The sequence below is a fragment of the Mytilus trossulus genome, chromosome 7 (genome assembly GCF_036588685.1).
Source record: "Mytilus trossulus isolate FHL-02 chromosome 7, PNRI_Mtr1.1.1.hap1, whole genome shotgun sequence".
NCBI classification, from domain to species: Eukaryota; Metazoa; Mollusca; class Bivalvia; order Mytilida; family Mytilidae; genus Mytilus; species Mytilus trossulus.
This window is the reverse complement of record NC_086379.1, coordinates 69,969,699-69,989,098: the sequence shown is the minus strand read 5'-3', so window position 1 is coordinate 69,989,098 and position 19,400 is coordinate 69,969,699. Positions and strand designations below refer to the sequence as shown.

Below are 19,400 nucleotides of genomic sequence, written 5' to 3'. Positions count from 1 at the left end.
TGGCGCGCTTCAGTATAATAACTCTTTCTCAGTAAGCTCACCCATCTACTCGATTTTATAAAAGTAATTTCCATCTGAAATTCATGGTGCTTGGCAAAGGAGTCAAATCTAACTGTCCAAATAAACGTTTCTGGAATATTCTTCGTTTGAAAGTATTCCCCTTTCCAAATAACACATACATCGCTAATTTTTTGAACTTCATGTGGAACATAGATACGAATTAATATGGATGTAGCCTGAAAATAAATTAATCAAAGTTAAAATCTTTGTCTGCAGTCAATTTCGTTTTTGACACTGTCCTGAATAAGCAAAATAGAAAATCAAAAATATATCTCTTGTTTCATTTAAAACCCTAGATTAAACCTTAATATTTTATCTAAAACAAGGATGGAATGGTTGTTAGGTACTATATATTGTAATACTAAAATATCTGCCTACATAAAATATTTTTTAGTGTGGCCCAATTGGGAATATTTTTAAAAAGAACCAAAGCCAGGACTACTGAGCTAATGATACCCTCGGCAACAAACATTGATTTCCATCAGCAGTGGTATCGATTTAATTCTAGTGAATGAAAATAACATATTATTGTGTCCGTCTTAAGGTCAAGGAACAGTAAATGGTCTCTGTCGCAGATTTTGCTAAAAATTTGCATACAACCTTGGCTCGTTGAACTACAAATGAAAATCGAAAAAATAATACATTTATCTCTTTTATTATCTGAACCAGATGCTCCGCAGGGCGTAGCTTTATACGACCGCAGAGGTTGAACCCTGAACAGTTGGGGCAAGTATGGACACAACATTCAAGCTGGATTCAGCTCTAAATTTGGATTGTGATTAAATAGTTGACGCAGCATAGGTTTCTGACACAGAATGAATGTGTTCTAATGAACTTATTTTTTTTGTTTTCTCTTAGAGCAATTCACTATGCTGTTGAATATTAATCCTCTCAAAAAAATGTTTGAAGAAATTTTCATTTTATTTATGAAATTTCATTTCAAATGAGAAAATTGAACCCAATTTTTTTAATCACATCCCCCTTTCCCTTATTCCAAATTAATCTCAATTAAATTTCTAATGGAGTTTGCAACAATAACTACTCATTTAAATACATCATAAAATATTAAGATGTAAAAAAACTGTTTGTTATCACTGAATGGTAAAGATTATTTTAATTTATCAGTTGGTAGTAAAAAGTGAATATACATTGTATATAACAAAGATTTGAGTTGCTTTTGGACAAAGAAAGATAACTCCAATTAAAAAAAAATATTGCTATTTCACAATATTGTGCAATTAGATATTTCTTGCTTACTATTCTGGACAAAGAAAGATAACTCTAATTAAATTTTTTTTTTGCTATTTCACAATATTGTGCAATTAGATATTTCTTGCCATTGTGCAATACTGTGCAATTGAAAAGACTTGCTATTGCACAATACTTTATATAATATTTTAGATCCTGATTTGGACCAACTTGAAATCTTGGCCCATAATAAAAAATCTAAGTACATGTTTGAATTCAGCATATCAAAGAACCCCAAGATTTCAATTTTTGTTAAAATCAAACTAAGTTTAATTTTGGACCCTTTGGACTTTAATGTAGACCAATTTGAAAACAGGGCCAAAAATAAAGAATCTAGATACACAGTTAGATTTGGCATATCAAAGAACCCCATTTATTCAATTTTTAATGAAATCAAACAAAGTTTAATTTTGGACCCCGATTTGGACCAACTTGAAAACTGGGCCAATAATCAAGAATCTAAATACATTTTTAGATTCAGCATATCAAAGAACCCAACCGATTATTTTTTTGTCAAAATCAAACTAAGTTTAATTTTGGACCCTTTGGACCTTAATGTAGACCAATTTGAAAATGGACCAAAAATTAAGAATCTACATTGTACATACACAGTTAGATTCCGCATATCAAAGAACCCTAATTATTCAATTCTTGATGAAATCAAACAAAGTTTGATTTTGGACCCTTTGGGCCCCTTTTTCCTAAACTGTTAGGACCAAAACTCCTAAAATCAATACCAACCTTCCTTTTATGGTCATAATCCTTGTGTTTAAATTTCATAGATTTCTATTTACTTATACTAAAGTTATGGTGCGAAAACCAAGAAAAATGCTTATTTTGGTCCCTTTTTGGCCCCTAATTCCTAAACTATTGGGACCTAAACTCCCAAAATCAATACCAACCTTCCTTTTGTGGTCATTAACATTGTGTTTAAATTTCATTGATTTCTATTAACTTAAACTAAAGTTATTGTGCGAAAACCAAGAATAATGCTTATTTGGGCCCTTTTTTGGCCCCTAATTCCTAAACTGTTAGGACTAAAACTCCCAAAATCAATCCCAACCTTTCTTTTGTGGTCATAAACCTTGTGTCAAAATTTCATAGATTTCTATTAACTTAAACTAAAGTTATAGCGTGAAAACCAAGAAAATGCTTATTTGGGCCCTTTTTGGCCCCTAATTCCTAAAATGTTGGGACCAAAACTCCCAAAATCAATACCAACCTTCCTTTTGTGGTCATAAACCTTGTGTTAACATTTCATAGATTTCTATTCACTTTTACTAAAGTTAGAGTGCGAAAACTAAAAGTATTCGGACGACGACGACGACGCCAACGTGATAGCAATATACGACGAAATTTTTTTCAAAATTTGCGGTCGTATAAAAACTGCATTTTACCACTATGTTCTTTTTTTAGCCATGGCGGTCATCTTGGTTAGTTGCAGGCCGGGTCACTGGACATATTTTTTAAACTAGATACCCCAATGATGATTGTGGCCAAGTTTGGTTTAATTTGGCCCAGTAGTTTCAAAGATTTTTGTAAAAGTTAACGACGACGGACGACAGACAACGGGCGCAAAGTGATGCGAAAAGAGAGCTAAAAAGGTGAGCTGATATCGTTTCACATTAGATCAAAGAGTCAATTTTAGTTTCAGAGATGCTGACACATTGATAGCTTTATCTTGCTTATAATTATTTCTGTTTTCAATTTCTCTCCAACTATTACAGTTTCGGGCAAAAAATGCATTTGGTAATGCAAAGGGGAAAGTCGCTATTGACAATTTCGGTCATGTTGACTTATTTATTTAACTAGGTTTCGTGATCTTTAAAACATTAATTATACTGTCTTGTAATTATTTCAGATTTAAATGGTATTGCTTAACACACACAACTGTATCTAATTATGATAGGCTAGTATTTGCTTATTGTTTATTTTCTTTTACATTACCTTTTGCACTTTAATTATTCCTTTATTTGCTGGTTCTTTCCAAACGACAATTTGTTTCTTGTCGTCTTTGCCTTTTTCTTCTTGTTTGAATGTCTACAAGGAATAAAAAACATAACTTTGTTCGAATATTGTTTTTTTCTTTTTTTCTTAAAATTATAAGGTCATTAAAAAAGCTACGAAATATGCCATTGTTAAAACTAGAGATCCATACAAATTTGGAAAACTGCCTTCAGGGTGTAGGCTTATAATCCAAACACACTTAGACCAAGTTCCCGATACTATCTGAGAAATTATGAAAAAATTGTGGAAGTCGTAGTGAGATGAATCTGGGTCTGTTCGCTCCCATTCACGTTCGCACCCTTTCACTTTCGTACCCTTCACGTTCGCACCCAAAGTCCGTTCGCACTCTACACGTTCGAGCCCATTTTTTTTATTGGTTTTGAGAGGTAATGACTTTGTAATCAAGTTTTGTTGTCATATTGTCTGAAAACAAATTGAGACAACGTTTGGCGAACGGACTTTGGGTGTGAATGTGCGAGGTGCGAACGTGTAAGGTGCGAAAGTGTATTGGGCGCGAACGGACCTGATACCAACTTTGAACATGATCAAATCATTCGTAGTGCAGTCGTGGCCAATCTAGTCGTAGTAAGATTGGGATTGGCTTAGAAGCATCGTATTGGAAATCGTGGTGAAATCGGAAAGCCAATAGAAAAGATTCCGCTACGACCGTGCTACGATTTCACTGCCACAAAACATATGTCACAACGTCAGTGGCGTAGCCAGGGTTGAAACGATGTGGATGTTTCGCCGAGCGGAGCGAGGCGAAATTTGTTTTTTACCTTTTTATGCAGAAAATTATTTTTTATTTAAGCACATGTACTCCCTCAGAATCCGACACTAGTTAGATTTTTGTTTGAATTCAAAATACCCATCAATTCATATATTTATATTTTTAACCAACATTTATAGTTTCCTCAAAACTACCATCATTCAATTCATAAATATTTGATGTAAAGTATCTCACTTAATCTTAAATTTGACATATCAAAAACGGACCCAATTACAGCGGCACTTCTGTAAAATTTAGGAACTTCACAAAGGAACTGAAGTGACTTCTCTTTCCAGGAATTTGATTCTACAACGTTCGGTTTTTGATTTTTGATTTCCGAAAATACTATTTACAAAATATAATGTTAATTAATGTGTAGAAAAAAAACTTAATTTGTTTGATAAATTTATCGTTCGTCATGATCGACTTTGTCTTATATTCATAATTTGTATAGATCATTAAAAATTGATTACTTTCTGGGTTCATTATTAATTCGGCTTGAATTGTTTTTTTTTTATGATTGTGGGTAAATTGTTTTCTAAAGTGTGTTTTTTCGAAATTTATATTATGAGCTTGCATTTAATTTGTTTTTATGAATGTCGGTAAATTTATTATGTATTATATGTCTCTGATTAAATCTTGATATATATTTTGTTATGTATTTAAATACTCAAGTAAATGTCTCATAGTATTCGTCAAAGGCAACTTTTTTTTTACCGTCCACCTTTTATTCTAAATTTTATAAAAGTCGTTATCATTTATGAGTTAAACTAAATCATATACATCTGTATTTTTATGTCTTATAAATATTTTTTCTTTTCTTTTTGGGCCAAATATAGGGACGGATTGACTTTGGGCCTGATCGACACGAAAGCGTACATAGATCGTGTAAGTCGGAGTTAGATTATGTGTGCCAATTTTCATGAAAACTTTAATACTGCACATTTCTAAAATTGATAAATTTACAGCAAAAAAATATGTTTTTTTCTACATTCATAAACATTTAATAATATGAGTTATTTCTGAATAAAAAATATAATACTTATAAAATAAAGAAATTACAAATTATTTAACACAAAAAAAAAATTGTGTTTATCTTTTAAAACAAAAAGGTTATGCTTTTTTTTCGAAAGAGAAAATCCGGTCACAAATCTTAATGTTTAAGCAAATATACAAAATTCCGACCTCATTTCATGACAAATAACCCAAACACGACTCATTCAGATCATCGTCCTAGTGACAACAGCAATATTACACATATACAGCCTTAATTGTTCAGTTCTCCTTAAAGACATTTTGGTTTTTGATGACACAGTACAACACTGTCGCATTTCAAAATGTGAGACCAAAGGCTGCAAAACTTGTGCTATTTTAATTACAGATGCTGAATTCACTAGCAATTTGACCAAGAAGTCATATTTTACCAGAAGCTACGATGATCTGAATTGTAAATCGATAAATGTCGTCTAGGGATTAGAGTGCAACCTTTGCGGCTTGGTATACGTCGGTGAAACGAAAGGAAGGCTAAACAAACGTATGTGCGGTCATAGATCAGACATTAACCTTAACTGGCCACCCGCTGATTGATACTTCGACATGTGTAGATAAGATTGAAACAACAGCAGGGGTCCAGTTAAACATTAACCTCAAGTCAGGAATATGACAGGTTTGATGTGTTTGGACTTTTGATTTTGCCTTTTGATTTTTGATTTTCCTTTTTGAGTTTTCCTCGGAGTTCGGTGTTTTTGTGTTTTTACTTCTCAATGCTAACGACATTCTATACCAGCATTTCAATCAGCCCGATCATTCCATCGTTTCTATGACAGTTCGAATTATTGAAAAAATATACCATAGCTCGAACAATCCTAATCTTTCAACGACTCTCCGAAGACAAAAAGAAGACTACTGGATTAGACAATTGGGAACTGCAACACCGTATGACTGCAATGACAAAATTGATGGTATAGGTATTCTATCTAGTCCTTCGTGTAACTCGGTGAATGTGATGAATATTTTCAACTCGACTCCTCGACGTAGACGTAGTCATGGCCATCGTCATTATACATCACCCTCTCTGCATGATGTCTCTATTAATGACTTGCTGCCATGCATACAAAAACCGTTAGGTATTCATCACATTCGCACGAAACTTTATTCATTACCCCTTCCAAAACTTCATTCTCTGTTCAATTTATGTTTGGAATCCACTGTTACAAACCCTCATTCAAACCAATACAAACTACAAGCTATAATTTCGGATATTGCTAGTCACAGACTTTTCAAGCCAGTTCGCATTGGAAAAGATGAAAGAGAGAAAAGATCTTTTCTAAATCTTTCCTTTGCCAACAAAGGTCTCGATGGCGTCAACCTTGGCAATATCCTTCATCATAAATTAGTTCAATCGAAAATACCTCCTTATTTCAAAGACCAGTCTGTACCAATAATTTCTTATACCTATACCAAACCTATTGCAACTAAAATTTTCAATTACAAACGCGTTTTGCAGGATCTCGATATTGACGACTTCAAGTCTAAACCTCCTGATTGCACTTGTGCTAGTTCCCAATTCACATATAAAAAGTAAAATCACAAAAATACTGAACTCAGAGAAAAATCAATTTGGAAAGTCCATAATCACATGGCAAAATCAAAAAACAAAACGCATCAAAAACGAATGGACAAGAACTGTCATATTCCTGACTTGGTACAGGCATTTTCATATGTAGAAAATGGTGGATTAAACCTGGTTCTATAGCGCTAACCCTCTCACTTTGATAACAGTCTCATCAAATTCCGCTACACTTACATGATGCGTTAAATAAACAGTCACAATTAATAAAACAGCCAAAACATGGACACATCAGTCATCATCGCATAACAACCCCAAAAGGAACAATCCAAGAGGACACAAAAACATCTACCATCCACGAACACATGGATTGACTTGAGTGTCCGACGTCAGAAAAATTATACACGTCACATAAATTTGTCGTTCAATGTGCATACAATAGTTATCAAAAGTACCAGGATTATAAACAATTTCAAAATTTACATAGGCAATGAACGCATACAGGGCCAAAAATTCAAAGGCATGTAAGAATAAATTACAGAAATAGACCGAGATTCAAACTAGTCCAAAAGTTATACATAAAATTTATGAGAATCCAAAACTTTTAAAAGGAACAATTTAACAGGACACAAAAACATCTATCTACGAACACATGGATTGATTTGAGTGTCTGACGTCAGAAAAATTATATACGTCACATAAATTTGTCGTTCAATGTGCATACGAACAATTTTAAAATTTACATAGGCAATGTACGCATACAGGGTATAATCCTGCTGGCCACGTTATTACTGGTGACCTTAACATTGTTAATAACACTTCTCTACGAAACGTGTTATCGAAAGGTCCGAAATATCGTGAGCCTAAATCCATCAATTGGAAACACAACTTTAAAATTTTGATGGATTCAGTCGCGGATTATGCCAGGCAATGGGCTAAGCGCGAGAAGGAAGACGTAGACACGCTATCCGAATGGATTAAGGCAGTGAGGTCGTAAATACAAATCAGAATTAAGAAACTGAATGGGTCCATCAATGCCCATGCTACGTCAATCTTCAAAGATCCAAATGTTGCTAAACACCTATCTGACCTCCATGATGAATATGTTGTTGTCCCCGCAGACAAAGCCCCAAAATAACATCGTTTTTATCTGTAAAAGTCATTACATTAATTGCTTGATAAACGAATTAGGTATTATAGACAATTCACTTGGAAAACCCAACATATACCCTCACGACACTTACCAAAGAGGAAATCCTGGATAATCATAGGTCTGTTCTTTGTTCCTTTGGTATTTCAACCAAAGATGAAGAACTGAATCTTCCATCACTGTATTGGATACCTAAACTACATAAGTGTCCTTACAAACAACGGTATATTGCTGGGTCTTCCAAGTGCTCCACGAAACCCCTTTCTAAATTATTAACATCCATTTTATCAGCAATCAAAGACAGGCTTCAAAGTTATTGTGAAACTGCCTATTCTAGAGGTGGTGTGAATCAGATGTGGATACTTAAAAATTCCAAAGATCTTTTAGAGTACATACATTCTAACTCTCTTTCATCTTGTAACAGTATTAAAAAATTTGACTTTTCTACTCTTTACACAAGTATTCCACATTCCAAACTAAAAGACAAATTAAAAGAGTTGGTATTACTTTGCTTCATAAAAAAGAATGGCCAACGTAGATGCAAGTATCTTGTCTTAGGGAGGGATAAATCATACTTTGTAAAGAATCATTCTGATTAAAACAAAAAATTCTCTGAAACCGATATTATCAAGATGCTTGATTTCTTGATTGACAACATATTTGTTACGTTCGGAGGACGTGTTTTTCAACAGACTGTCGGCATCCCAATGGGAACAAACTAAGCCCCTCTACTTGCTGACTTGTTTCTTTATTATTATGAGGCTGACTTCATGCAGGAACTTCTTAGGAAGAAAGATAAGAAGTTAGCAATATCAATTGATACGATATTCCCGTGCTTGCATTTCCTATCATGATTTTCTTGATAGAGGGTTACTGCTCACAAGGAAGCTATTAAACCAAGAGTTCCAAATGGTGAAGTTTAAATCATCCCTTCGTAAATTTTACGGACGCCATCACGAGTTAGTTGACCGTTATGGAATAACCGTTTCACAAATGATATCGGATATGTTCCTTACGTCGTAACTACAATCCCCTTCCCTTTCATGAATTTGACCTACCGAATTAGACTTTTTACCGGATTTGTAATCACATAAGCAACACGACGGGTGCCGCATGTGGAGCAGGATCTGCTTACCCTTCCGGAGCACCTGAGATCACCCCTAGTTTTTGGTGGGGTTCGTGTTGTTTATTCTTTAGTTTTCTATGTTGTGTCATGTGTACTATTGTTTTTCTATTTGTCTTTTTCATTTTTAGCCATGGCGTTGTCAAGTTTGTTTTAGATTTACGAGTTTGACTGTCCCTTTGGTATCTTTCGTCCCTCTTTTACTCAACATGTATATTTTTTATTACATATTTGATTTAATCAGGTAAAAAATAGTCTAGATGGCAATTTTTATCAAAATGTAAATCCGGGATCAAAACTGTATCGTATAACCTTAACATAGCATGAGCATGACAAGATCGTTACTAGAACGTGTTCCTTGCGTTGTGGATTCGTAGCCGGATTTCTCAAAAGCATAGAAAGTACGTAGTTTGAACGTGAAAACTATTCAATATTGAATATTCAAGCCGACCATACTACGATCTCACCACAATCATATTATTAATAGATCGTAGGTAGATATTCATTGTTTTTGTCTAGTGTGACGGGAGCTTAAACTGACACTGCTATGCATCCACTCCGCGCAAATTCAACTACAACCCGAGTCTTGCTATGATAGCCTACGATGGTGGCGGTTGCTGTTTCTCAGTTGAAGATCATAACACCCTAGAATAGCACGGCAACCACGAGTATCACATCACTGCTGCTTTGTTCCATGAAATGATCGGCAGACGTTTACTTAATATATGGGAAATCTGGATGATAGACAATTTTTAATTGAATCAATATCTGACATAATTTGATAATATTATGAAATCAAAGAGCAGAATGCTCTGAGGGATACGATTGCCATAGTTTTCTTTGACACATGTATAGCAGTTCTGCCAAATTTTCATTAAGCATGTGCATGAGATTTGGCCAAAATTGAAAAGATCAAAGAGGAAAAAAATAGATTGAAGGATACTGCCGCAAAAAAAGCATGAACATGCTTGAGTCTCAAGCATTTTTGGCCGGTAACCCTGGTACAGCTGGATAGTATTATTTTCTAAACTAATTCAACAGCACATGCAAAATGTAACAATCTGAATAGTCACTCAACTTTAAGAATAGCCAATCCCGGTTACAAGTGTATGAGCCATATACTTATTGTGTTTTATCGAATTATAGTTATCCTGTACCATTGTAAACTCCTACCACTAAAAAAACCTTGTACCAATGCAAACTCGTACCACTGCTTACTTGTACCAACTTATTATAATGGTGTTAAATGATGAATATACATGATATACGTTACTTTCACTTAATACCTCTTAAGTCTGTAAAATGTATATAATTTGAAAGTCGATGACCAATTTGTAGCTAATGTTCCTTGCATATTGGATAGAAAATACTGTGGCAGATGTAGATAATTTAAGTATTAACAGTTTCACCCGAAGAAAATTTTTCATGAATAATTAAATCTTAGCAGTAAGCCAAAATGATTGCCAAAATTATTTTTACTGTCTATAAAAAACAATGAAATGTAGCTGATTCCTGTTAAGGGGTCCGCATTTTCCCGCCAAAAAAGCACATTGGCTTTCAACAGTTGTAAACATAGCACTCAATTTGTGATCATGGATTTCAGCTTCAATTAACTTAAATTGGATATATATATATTCAATTTAAGGTACAGTTAAAGCAATGTTTTAACTTTCTTCTGGATCAAGTTCTACAGTGGCGGATCCAGAACTTTTCCTAAGGGGGAGACCGCTGACTGACCTAAGAGAGGGCCCGCTCCAGTCATGCTTCAATGATTCCCTTTATAATCAACCAAATTTTTCCCACGGAAAAAGGGAGGGGGGGCGGGCCCCCTGGATCCAACTATGTTCTAGTTTGAAAGATCAGTTAAAACATTAATGCTTAAAAACATTCTTTATTTTTGTCTAAGTTTTCATTAAACTCCTGTGTAAAATTCAAGTAATTCAACTTTATTTTTATTAAGTTTACAAACAAAAACCCATGAAACATCATATTTTTTAATATATTGTTTTGAATGGTACGACAAGCTAACTTTTTTTGGTACGAGTTAACTTGCTTCCGTATCTTATCACCGTAATTCTAGGATGAACCCTAACTTGGACCCCTGTTGTGTTCACTTATCGCTACACTGACCTTCGGTGCGAAGCTATATATAGAACGGCGGACCAGTTTAGGAGAAACCCCATTTCTTACTCTTAAAATATTGAAGTTCCTTTGGGTCAGAGGGCATGACTCCTTTCCGTACACACTCCTCTGTTTAAATTGAGATCGTTCTTAATATAATACGACGTTTATCGGCATTAACGAGTTAATTTTTCTTGACGAACTTCCAAAAGGGAGACAACTCGAAACGATAATATGGAAGACTCCATTTCTGCTGAAGGGGTGATATAGGTAATTTTTACGACGAAGCATTTATTTTAATTTAAATTATTCATATGATTTAAAATTATGCAACAACAATAACCCTCCTTAGCAGACAGACATAGAAAGAATCCCATGAGTTTCAAATTAATCAATGAAGCGGGGAATCACTCAAACTGATTCCCCTTGAAATCAGGAAAACTAAACGCATGCGGGGTCTCACTAATTAGCGACAAAAAGCGTCAAGAAGCGACAAGAAGAAAAAATTTAGTGACAAAAAGCAACAAGAAGCGACAAGAATACATTTTTTTTTAAATCAAATATATCAAAATAATTTTTTAGTATTATATTGATAGATGAAGAAATAAAAAAATTGTGAGGAAGAGATTGTGTACTTTTTATTATCATATTGATAGATGAAGAAATTAAACACTTGTAAGAGCAAAGGAAATGTAAAAACGCTATAAAATGAAAATGAAAACAAAGATTTGTCACCTTCCTTTTGAAGGATTTAATGAAACAAAAACATGAAATATTATTTCCTTTCTAACTGTACAATTCATTTTTCCTGGTAGTACCAACATTAGCTGTGGCTTCACTCTAATGTAATACACAATTAGGAGCATCAAATGAGATTAACGAGGCGTATGTCCCTTGTTTTATTGCTACAAAAACATCCAATTAGCACCTTCATCAATTACACGCGCCAGAATATACCATTATTGCACTGAATAGTGAACACCTGTTGAAAACTCAAGATTGTCATCAGTTTCCTTTAATCTCCAATCAATATGCATAAACATGATAAATATCGTTAAATGAGACAATACACTAAATAAAATGATGAAAAATATTCACACTTTAATTATGTTTTCCTCTTGTTTGATTTCAGTTCTTAATTTGTTTTTCACAATTTGTGTATGTATTTTCAGGACAATTATGCACAAATAATGCATTTTGCAAGTTTATTATATATTGTACAAAAATAATTTTTAAAAACAAATTATAAGACAAAATATATTTTTGTTCTAAAACACAAGTAAAAGAAAAACCATAAAACGACAGGGTAAACGTAATACTTCCTGTGATACCAAATAAAATATTATGTAAATAAATGTAGCAACTCAATTAGATTTACAAGTTTCATTTTTTCCCCTATCAATATTAACTTTCCTGTCGTTGAAATTGTTTTCTCTTGCATATTCTTTTAATATTTATTTCGAATAAGTAATCTAAATAAAAAAAATGTTTTCTTGTCGCTAAATAGTTTCTTGTTGCTAATATTATTCTTCTTGTCGCTTATTGACGCTTTTTGTCTCTAAAATTCTGTTTGTCGCTATTTAGTGAGACCGCGCATGGGCATTAATACATAAACAAACCGCGACTTGCGATTTGGAACAAGAACGTTTATTAAATGATATGATGAATGCTTCTCCATTTCTTTATGAGAGTACAGTATCAAATATCAGTTTCATAACGGTAAAATATAGACTCTGAAATACTCCACTCTAGTTCTTATGACAGAAATAGAATTATCGATCGGAATTCAGAGAACTCTCGCAAGTTATCAAAAATTGGGAATTCCCTCTGACGTGTTTCTAAATTTATAAAAACACTAAATATAAATACTGCTTAATTCTGATTTTCCGTGTTGTTAAAAACACGCATATAAGTCAAGGAAAATATCACACATGAAGATTATGAGAAGAACATTACAGGAAAGTTGTTTATGTTCAATCATTTTGCTTGTTTTTAAATTTCAAAGCAAGACAATCATAAGAATCTGAGATGTTGCTGAATATTTAGAATAAAACGAATGACGTGAGGGAATGTAGCATGAGTCAACGGTAAAAGTCTACAGATTGCTTGACAGCAATCGTATCCCCAAAACTAAAGAACGCAATTTGACATTATGATGAAAAATCTAAGGTGTGCTTTCAAACTTTAATGCAATGGAAATACATCCAGATTGAACATGCCTTTGATAGACAGACATAAAAGATTAATCCTTGAAAAAGGAAAGACTATATAAAGCAAGGATTTGTATAGTAATACCATACAAATCCTTGTATAAAGCCACAAAGAAAGACATGTTAAAACATCCATGTAAACACAGCGCATGACAAGAAACACACAAGTAACATTTCAGATACCAAATGTTAGAAGTAAGTGGACAAAAATACACAGAACACTGAAAACAGACAAGTTAAGAATTGGAAAAAATACTGGAATTCGGTAAAATCAAAAACAAATTAATAACAAGATTATCTACCGGTACATATACTGTTAATGTATAAATAGTTGAAGACAGTAAGGAAAAAAAAATGATACTGTGAGCAGCTTGATACAACCACAGAGCTTGAATCCTAAACTGTTGGGCGAAGTAGGGACACTACATTCAAGCTGGAAATTGCTCAGAAATTGGGATTTAAAATTTGACATAGTCACCATATATATTTTGCCAATAAATAACAGCCATCTTGGATAATTGGTTGGGTTACAAAGTATCAAAACTTGATCAGCACCTCATTAGAAACATTCAGGTTATGTTTGGTTTCATTCCAACCAGTGATATTCTTAAAGAAACCAAAATTTCACAAAGATTATACCACAATATAAATGAAACAAATATTATTTACAGGTTTAAAACAACATTCTCTGTAGAATGAATTAAACTGTTTTTTCACAAAAAAAGTAAAAAAAATAAAGAGTTATTCCTGCCTGTCTGGCCTTAAATTTTTTTACATGTTAGGGGAAACAAACATTCATTTTTTTCAATTTTCCACGTTGGAACCATCTTGGATGATTGATTGGCTACCAAGTTACAACACTTGGCCAACACCTCATCAGCAACCTTCATGCCATGTTTGGTTTTAATCCATTTATTTTCTAGAAGACATTTGTATATATATATATTTCCCATAGGGTCCTTTGCTTAACTTAGTCCCTTGTTGGCAGCCATCTTGATTGATGGATTTGCTGCAAAGTTATAACACTTGGTCAGCTACTCAAAAGAAACATTTATGAATGTTTGGTTTCATTCAATTCAGTGGTTCTTCAAAAGTAGACTTTAGTATGTATTTCACAAAAGTGTCTATGTTAAACTGATTATTTCTCCCACAGTCATCTTGGGTGATGGATCGGCTTGAAAGTAACAGCACTTGTTCAGCACCTCATAAGGAACGAACATTCAATGTTTGGTTTCATTTCATTAAAGTGGTTCTTTAAAAGAAAACATTTCTATTCATTGTCCATATGGTCATAAACCAAGTCCCCTGCTGGTGGTAATCTTGGATTATGGATTCGCTTCAAAGTAGCAACACTTCGTCAGCACTTAATCATAAGGAACATTCATTCATGTTTGGTTTCATTCCATTCTGGTGGTTCTCTAAATGAAGACATTCGTATGTATTGTCAATAGCGGCTTATGTTAAGTGAATTCCCCCGCAGGCGGCCATCTTTGATGATGGATCAGCTACAAACAACAACACTTGGTCAGCACCTCATTTATGCCATGTTTTGTTTCATTCCATTCAGTGGTTCTCTAGAAGTTGTTAAAAATTTGAAAGAAAGTTAACGTCGACATGACAGAAGAGCGACTGACACCAAGTGATGAAAATAGATCACTTGGCTTACAATTCACTATTTTTTTAATAAATTTTATGCATCATATTGAAGATACTTTTGTAAATACGCTTTATTTTGACCAAGCAATGTTTATGGATTTTTTGAAAAGAGGTTATAGTTTTAATTTTCATGTCGCTAATTTTTTCATGAGTATAGCAAGATTTAATATTTATAAACGAAGAAATTTCGCATTGTTGAATCCTCAAGCTAAACCCAGTTTAGTAGACTATTTTAAAACATTGTTAGGAAAATCTTTAACCACAGAGTATATATTCACCATCGACGACGTAATATACATTCTAGGATCGCCATGTCCCGCTTTCGCGACAAAAGTCACAGGCACGACAAAACTTTTGTTCACTCGGATGTCTATTTATTTCTTCTAACGTAGAAGCAATTAATCAGGAAACATAAATATTTCTAAACACAAAGATCTATAAATTATTGTTTTGAAATTTCCTTACAAAAATTGACAGTTTCAAGATAGTATTAAAGCAAATTGCCTTCATGCATTAGCATTACATTGCGCACATTCTTTTACAGGTGTACGGGTTGTACACCGTGTGATTACATCTTTTAAATAACTGATAGTATCCATTAATATCAAAAGTCAACCATGTGTCCTTTTTTTTTTTTATCCATGTTCATAAGTATTTTTTTCAAGTAATTTTACTGCAGTTGATAAGTTGAAATGTTCCATCAAATTGGCTAAAAACAAGAATGTGTCCATAGTACACGGATGCCCCACTCGCACTATCATTTTCCATATTCAGTGGCCCGTGAAATTGGTATAAAAACTTAAATTGGAATTAAAATTAGAAAAACATATCATAGAGAACATTTTTACTAAGTTTCAAGTTGATGTTACATCAACTTCATCAAAAACTACCTTGACCAAAAACTTTAACATGAACTTTGCACTAGCATTTTCTATGTTTAGTGGACCGTGAAATTGGGGTAAAAACTATAATTTAGCATTAAAATTAGAAAGATCATATCATGGGGAACATGTGTACTAAGTTTCAAGTTGATTGGACTTCAACTTCTTCAAAAACTGTTACCTTGACCAAAAACTTTAACATGAAGCAGGACGAACAAACAGACGGACGAATGGACCCACAGACCAGAAAACATAATGCCCAACCTACGATAAAAAGTCAACACAGAAAAAAAGATGAAGTGGAAGAAAGAGAAAAATGAGAATTTGCATGACGTTATATATATATATATATATATATATATATTAAAAAAGAAGATGTGGTATGATTGCCAATGAGACAACCCTTCACAAGAGACCAAATTACACAGAAATATATTTACTTCATTGACGTTGACTCACTAACGGATTAAGAGGGTTTGGGGAATCAGATCCCCCCGCGTGAAAACTATAAATTATTCATGTCTAGTAACATATCAATCTAAGTTCACTTGCATAAGCCGTTTTAATTCTAGTGTAAGGTCTCTCGATTTTCCCAACGGGAAATAGTAACGTAGTATCAAGATAGATTTCTTTATGTTTCGCCAATTAGAAAGGAGAAATTTGTAGTAATTTAATAATTTTAAACGACATTATTTAAAATGCACTTATGTGTCACATACCTTTTCATCTGGTGCAGTCACAACTGTGAAATTTGTTGAAAGTCTGAAATTATAAAACAAATATAATTCATTGCTGTCTAGTCGTGAATTTTGTTTTTAGTTTATTGTTTTGTACATAAATAAGGACAATAGCTTTCTTGTTTAGATTGTTTGACATATCAACTTTCATTAACAAAATACGTCTTGCTCATTGTCTACAGTGGTTTATGGTCGAACTTTGACCGATAATTGCTTACAACTACGTCGTTTGGTACCTAGTGTCAGAATACCGCATGTTTGGCTATCCCAAACCATCTTCTTTATCCTATGCGTAACTACATTCTTACTTGTGGATTGGTCAAGAGCATGTCAGCGCTTTTAAAAGATCCAAACCTTCTCATATTTAATTTGCAATATTTACAGAGTTGCGATTCGAAAGGCTGAAAGAATTAAATGTCAAATAAGTAAATACCGGGGGAAATTATTTTTTCCTCTATTATGCGTTTTCGACTGCACATTTTCGCCCTTTTGTCTCGGAATTAATAATGTTATGGAACATGCATAAAAATACAAAAAAATATTTGATAGAATTTTTCAGAATGTTTTTATAAAGTTCCTAAATATAAAAAAAAATCTTCAAACAGTATGTTTACTTCTAATAACTTTAATTTCAGTGACTGAGCATTATAAATTGCATGTATGACTTGTTTAATTCGAGATTTCAGTTACGGTGATCTTAAATATACATTCAAGTTGTATCTAAAATAATTGACCAACTTTTTAAAACTTTTCGCACTGTCCCCTTACTGTCCGAACGTATACTTATTTGAATCAAAGCGCTGTAAGCACTGTAGGCAGTTAACCATAAACCAATGGCAATGAAAGCTGTGGCAATGTTGCTTCAACTTTTTTTTTTAAGATTTAAAATAACAAACATTAAACATTCATATATGTTTTCAATAGCAATGCACATGAGTCTTGACCACAAATGGTCATGAGTCTTTCATGAGTCAGCAGTGGTACAAATTTGCAATGATTGCAGTTCTTCTAGTTGATCGTAATTGTTTGTATTAGTTGACTGTTAGTAGTTCAAGTTGACTTTAGTACGAGCTTTTAAAAGTATGAATGGACTTGCTTCCCTGGAAAGAAAACTAAGTTTTTGTTTTACAGTACAAAAGTTATGAGACACAAATCAGACAAATGTTTACTACTACAGGGATCGATGGTGAGGTCTGACTGACCTGTCCATAGTAAATGTAACTGACTCTAACCTTCACCCCAAGTCCATGATGTCTAAGTTTTGAATAAAATGACAGGTGTTAGGGTCTAGAAAAGTGATATGCATATGTGTCGCCTATGAGATTGACCTTGTATGTCATTCAATCTTTTTGAAATGAAAAACAGGAATGGACATGGTTTAGGCGTTGGTATCTAAATCTTTTACAAGTTCTCAAAACACACACAAGAGGGTGTGGGATGACCCTAGGGACTACCCCTATTTTTCATTGATTTTTTATATTGTCCCATACATGAATATATATGGTTTATGGGTGGTGATCTCGACCGTTATCAAGTTTTGAAACAGGAGGGGTGGGGGACCCCAGTGACTTCCCCTATATTTCATTTGATTTGTTATACATGTATTGTCCAATACATGAATATTTATGATTGAGCAGTGGGGATCTCATCTGTTAATAAGTATCAAACAGGAGTGAGTAGGGTGACCCTGAGGAATCTCCCTATATTTCATTTGATTAGTTCTCATACATAAATATATATGGTTTAATTTAAAGGTGGGGATCTCGACTGTTTTCAATTTCTCAATCAGATGACTGCAGGGACTCCCCCTATATTTCATTTAATTTAAAGTTGGGGATCCCAACTGTTTCAAAGTTCTTAAACATGAGGGATAGGGTGACCACAGGTACTACCCCTATATTTCATTTGATTTGTTATAAAGTCTTATACATGAGTATATATGGTTAAGGGGTGATGATCTCGCATTTTTCCAAGTTCTCAAACATGAAGGTGTACAGTGACCATAGGGACCCCGTTATAATTTATTTAATTTGTAATATTGTCCCATACATAAATATATATTGTTTAAGATTGTGGCTCTCTGGCTGATATTAAACCTAGGGCTGATAATACATGCGATATGAAAAATGCCATGTTATGATCTTTTTATCATATGCTTCAACAGTAAAGAAAAATAACAGACTAAGGTATTGATCCTTTCATGTGTTTCCCGAAGTTTAAAGAGTAAAAACGTTCACGGACGTCGGACCCAAAATTTGATACATTTAATATGAATTTTTTCTATCATATGCCTCAACAGAGAGAAAAACAAAACAACAGTTTAATATAAACGAATCGACAAAAAAAATCAACAATATACATAATTATGAACATAGTTTGGATAAGTATTTTTTTAAAGAAACTTTCTAAAATATGTTTTAGAAAAAATTAAAAAAATGCATTTATTTTTTTTTTAATTTTAATTTTTTAATTTTTATTATTTTTATTATTTTACACGATATACTTTCCATTATAATTGTTTTATACACTACTTTGTAATGTTTTCCACTGAAAACGTAGCATTGAAGTGTATTTTCCGGAATTTGCCGAGTATCACCGGAATGCCATGTGATAACGTTACGGAAAGGCATGTGATAACAATCGAAGCATGTGATAAACTTTTCATATCAGCCCGCTAAGCACCAATTCGAAAAATATGAAATTTACGTCAATTTAAAGCTATTATCATACGGTAAAATTTATATGTTATTTAGTCTAAGTATATGATAAGTTTAACTTGAAAAGCATTTAAGAACATGCATTACCAACATTTATCACTGATAAAAAAAAATTATACTGTTATCAGGACATATATATGAGGGTGGTACAG

The 19,400-nt window shown here is 33.3% G+C and overlaps 1 protein-coding gene across 1 annotated transcript in view; it reads right to left on the bottom strand.

Annotated features, from left to right (window-relative positions):
- Positions 1 to 19,400, bottom strand: part of LOC134726631 (uncharacterized) — a 62,671-nt gene that overhangs the window by 135 nt on the left and 43,136 nt on the right. The window contains exons 3-5 of the mRNA XM_063591043.1: positions 16,514 to 16,556; positions 3,256 to 3,348; positions 42 to 236 (exon numbers count right to left, since the gene is read on the bottom strand). Of these exons, the coding sequence (XP_063447113.1) occupies positions 42 to 236; positions 3,256 to 3,348; positions 16,514 to 16,556 (331 nt within the window). The remainder of the gene's footprint in view (positions 1 to 41; positions 237 to 3,255; positions 3,349 to 16,513; positions 16,557 to 19,400) is intronic.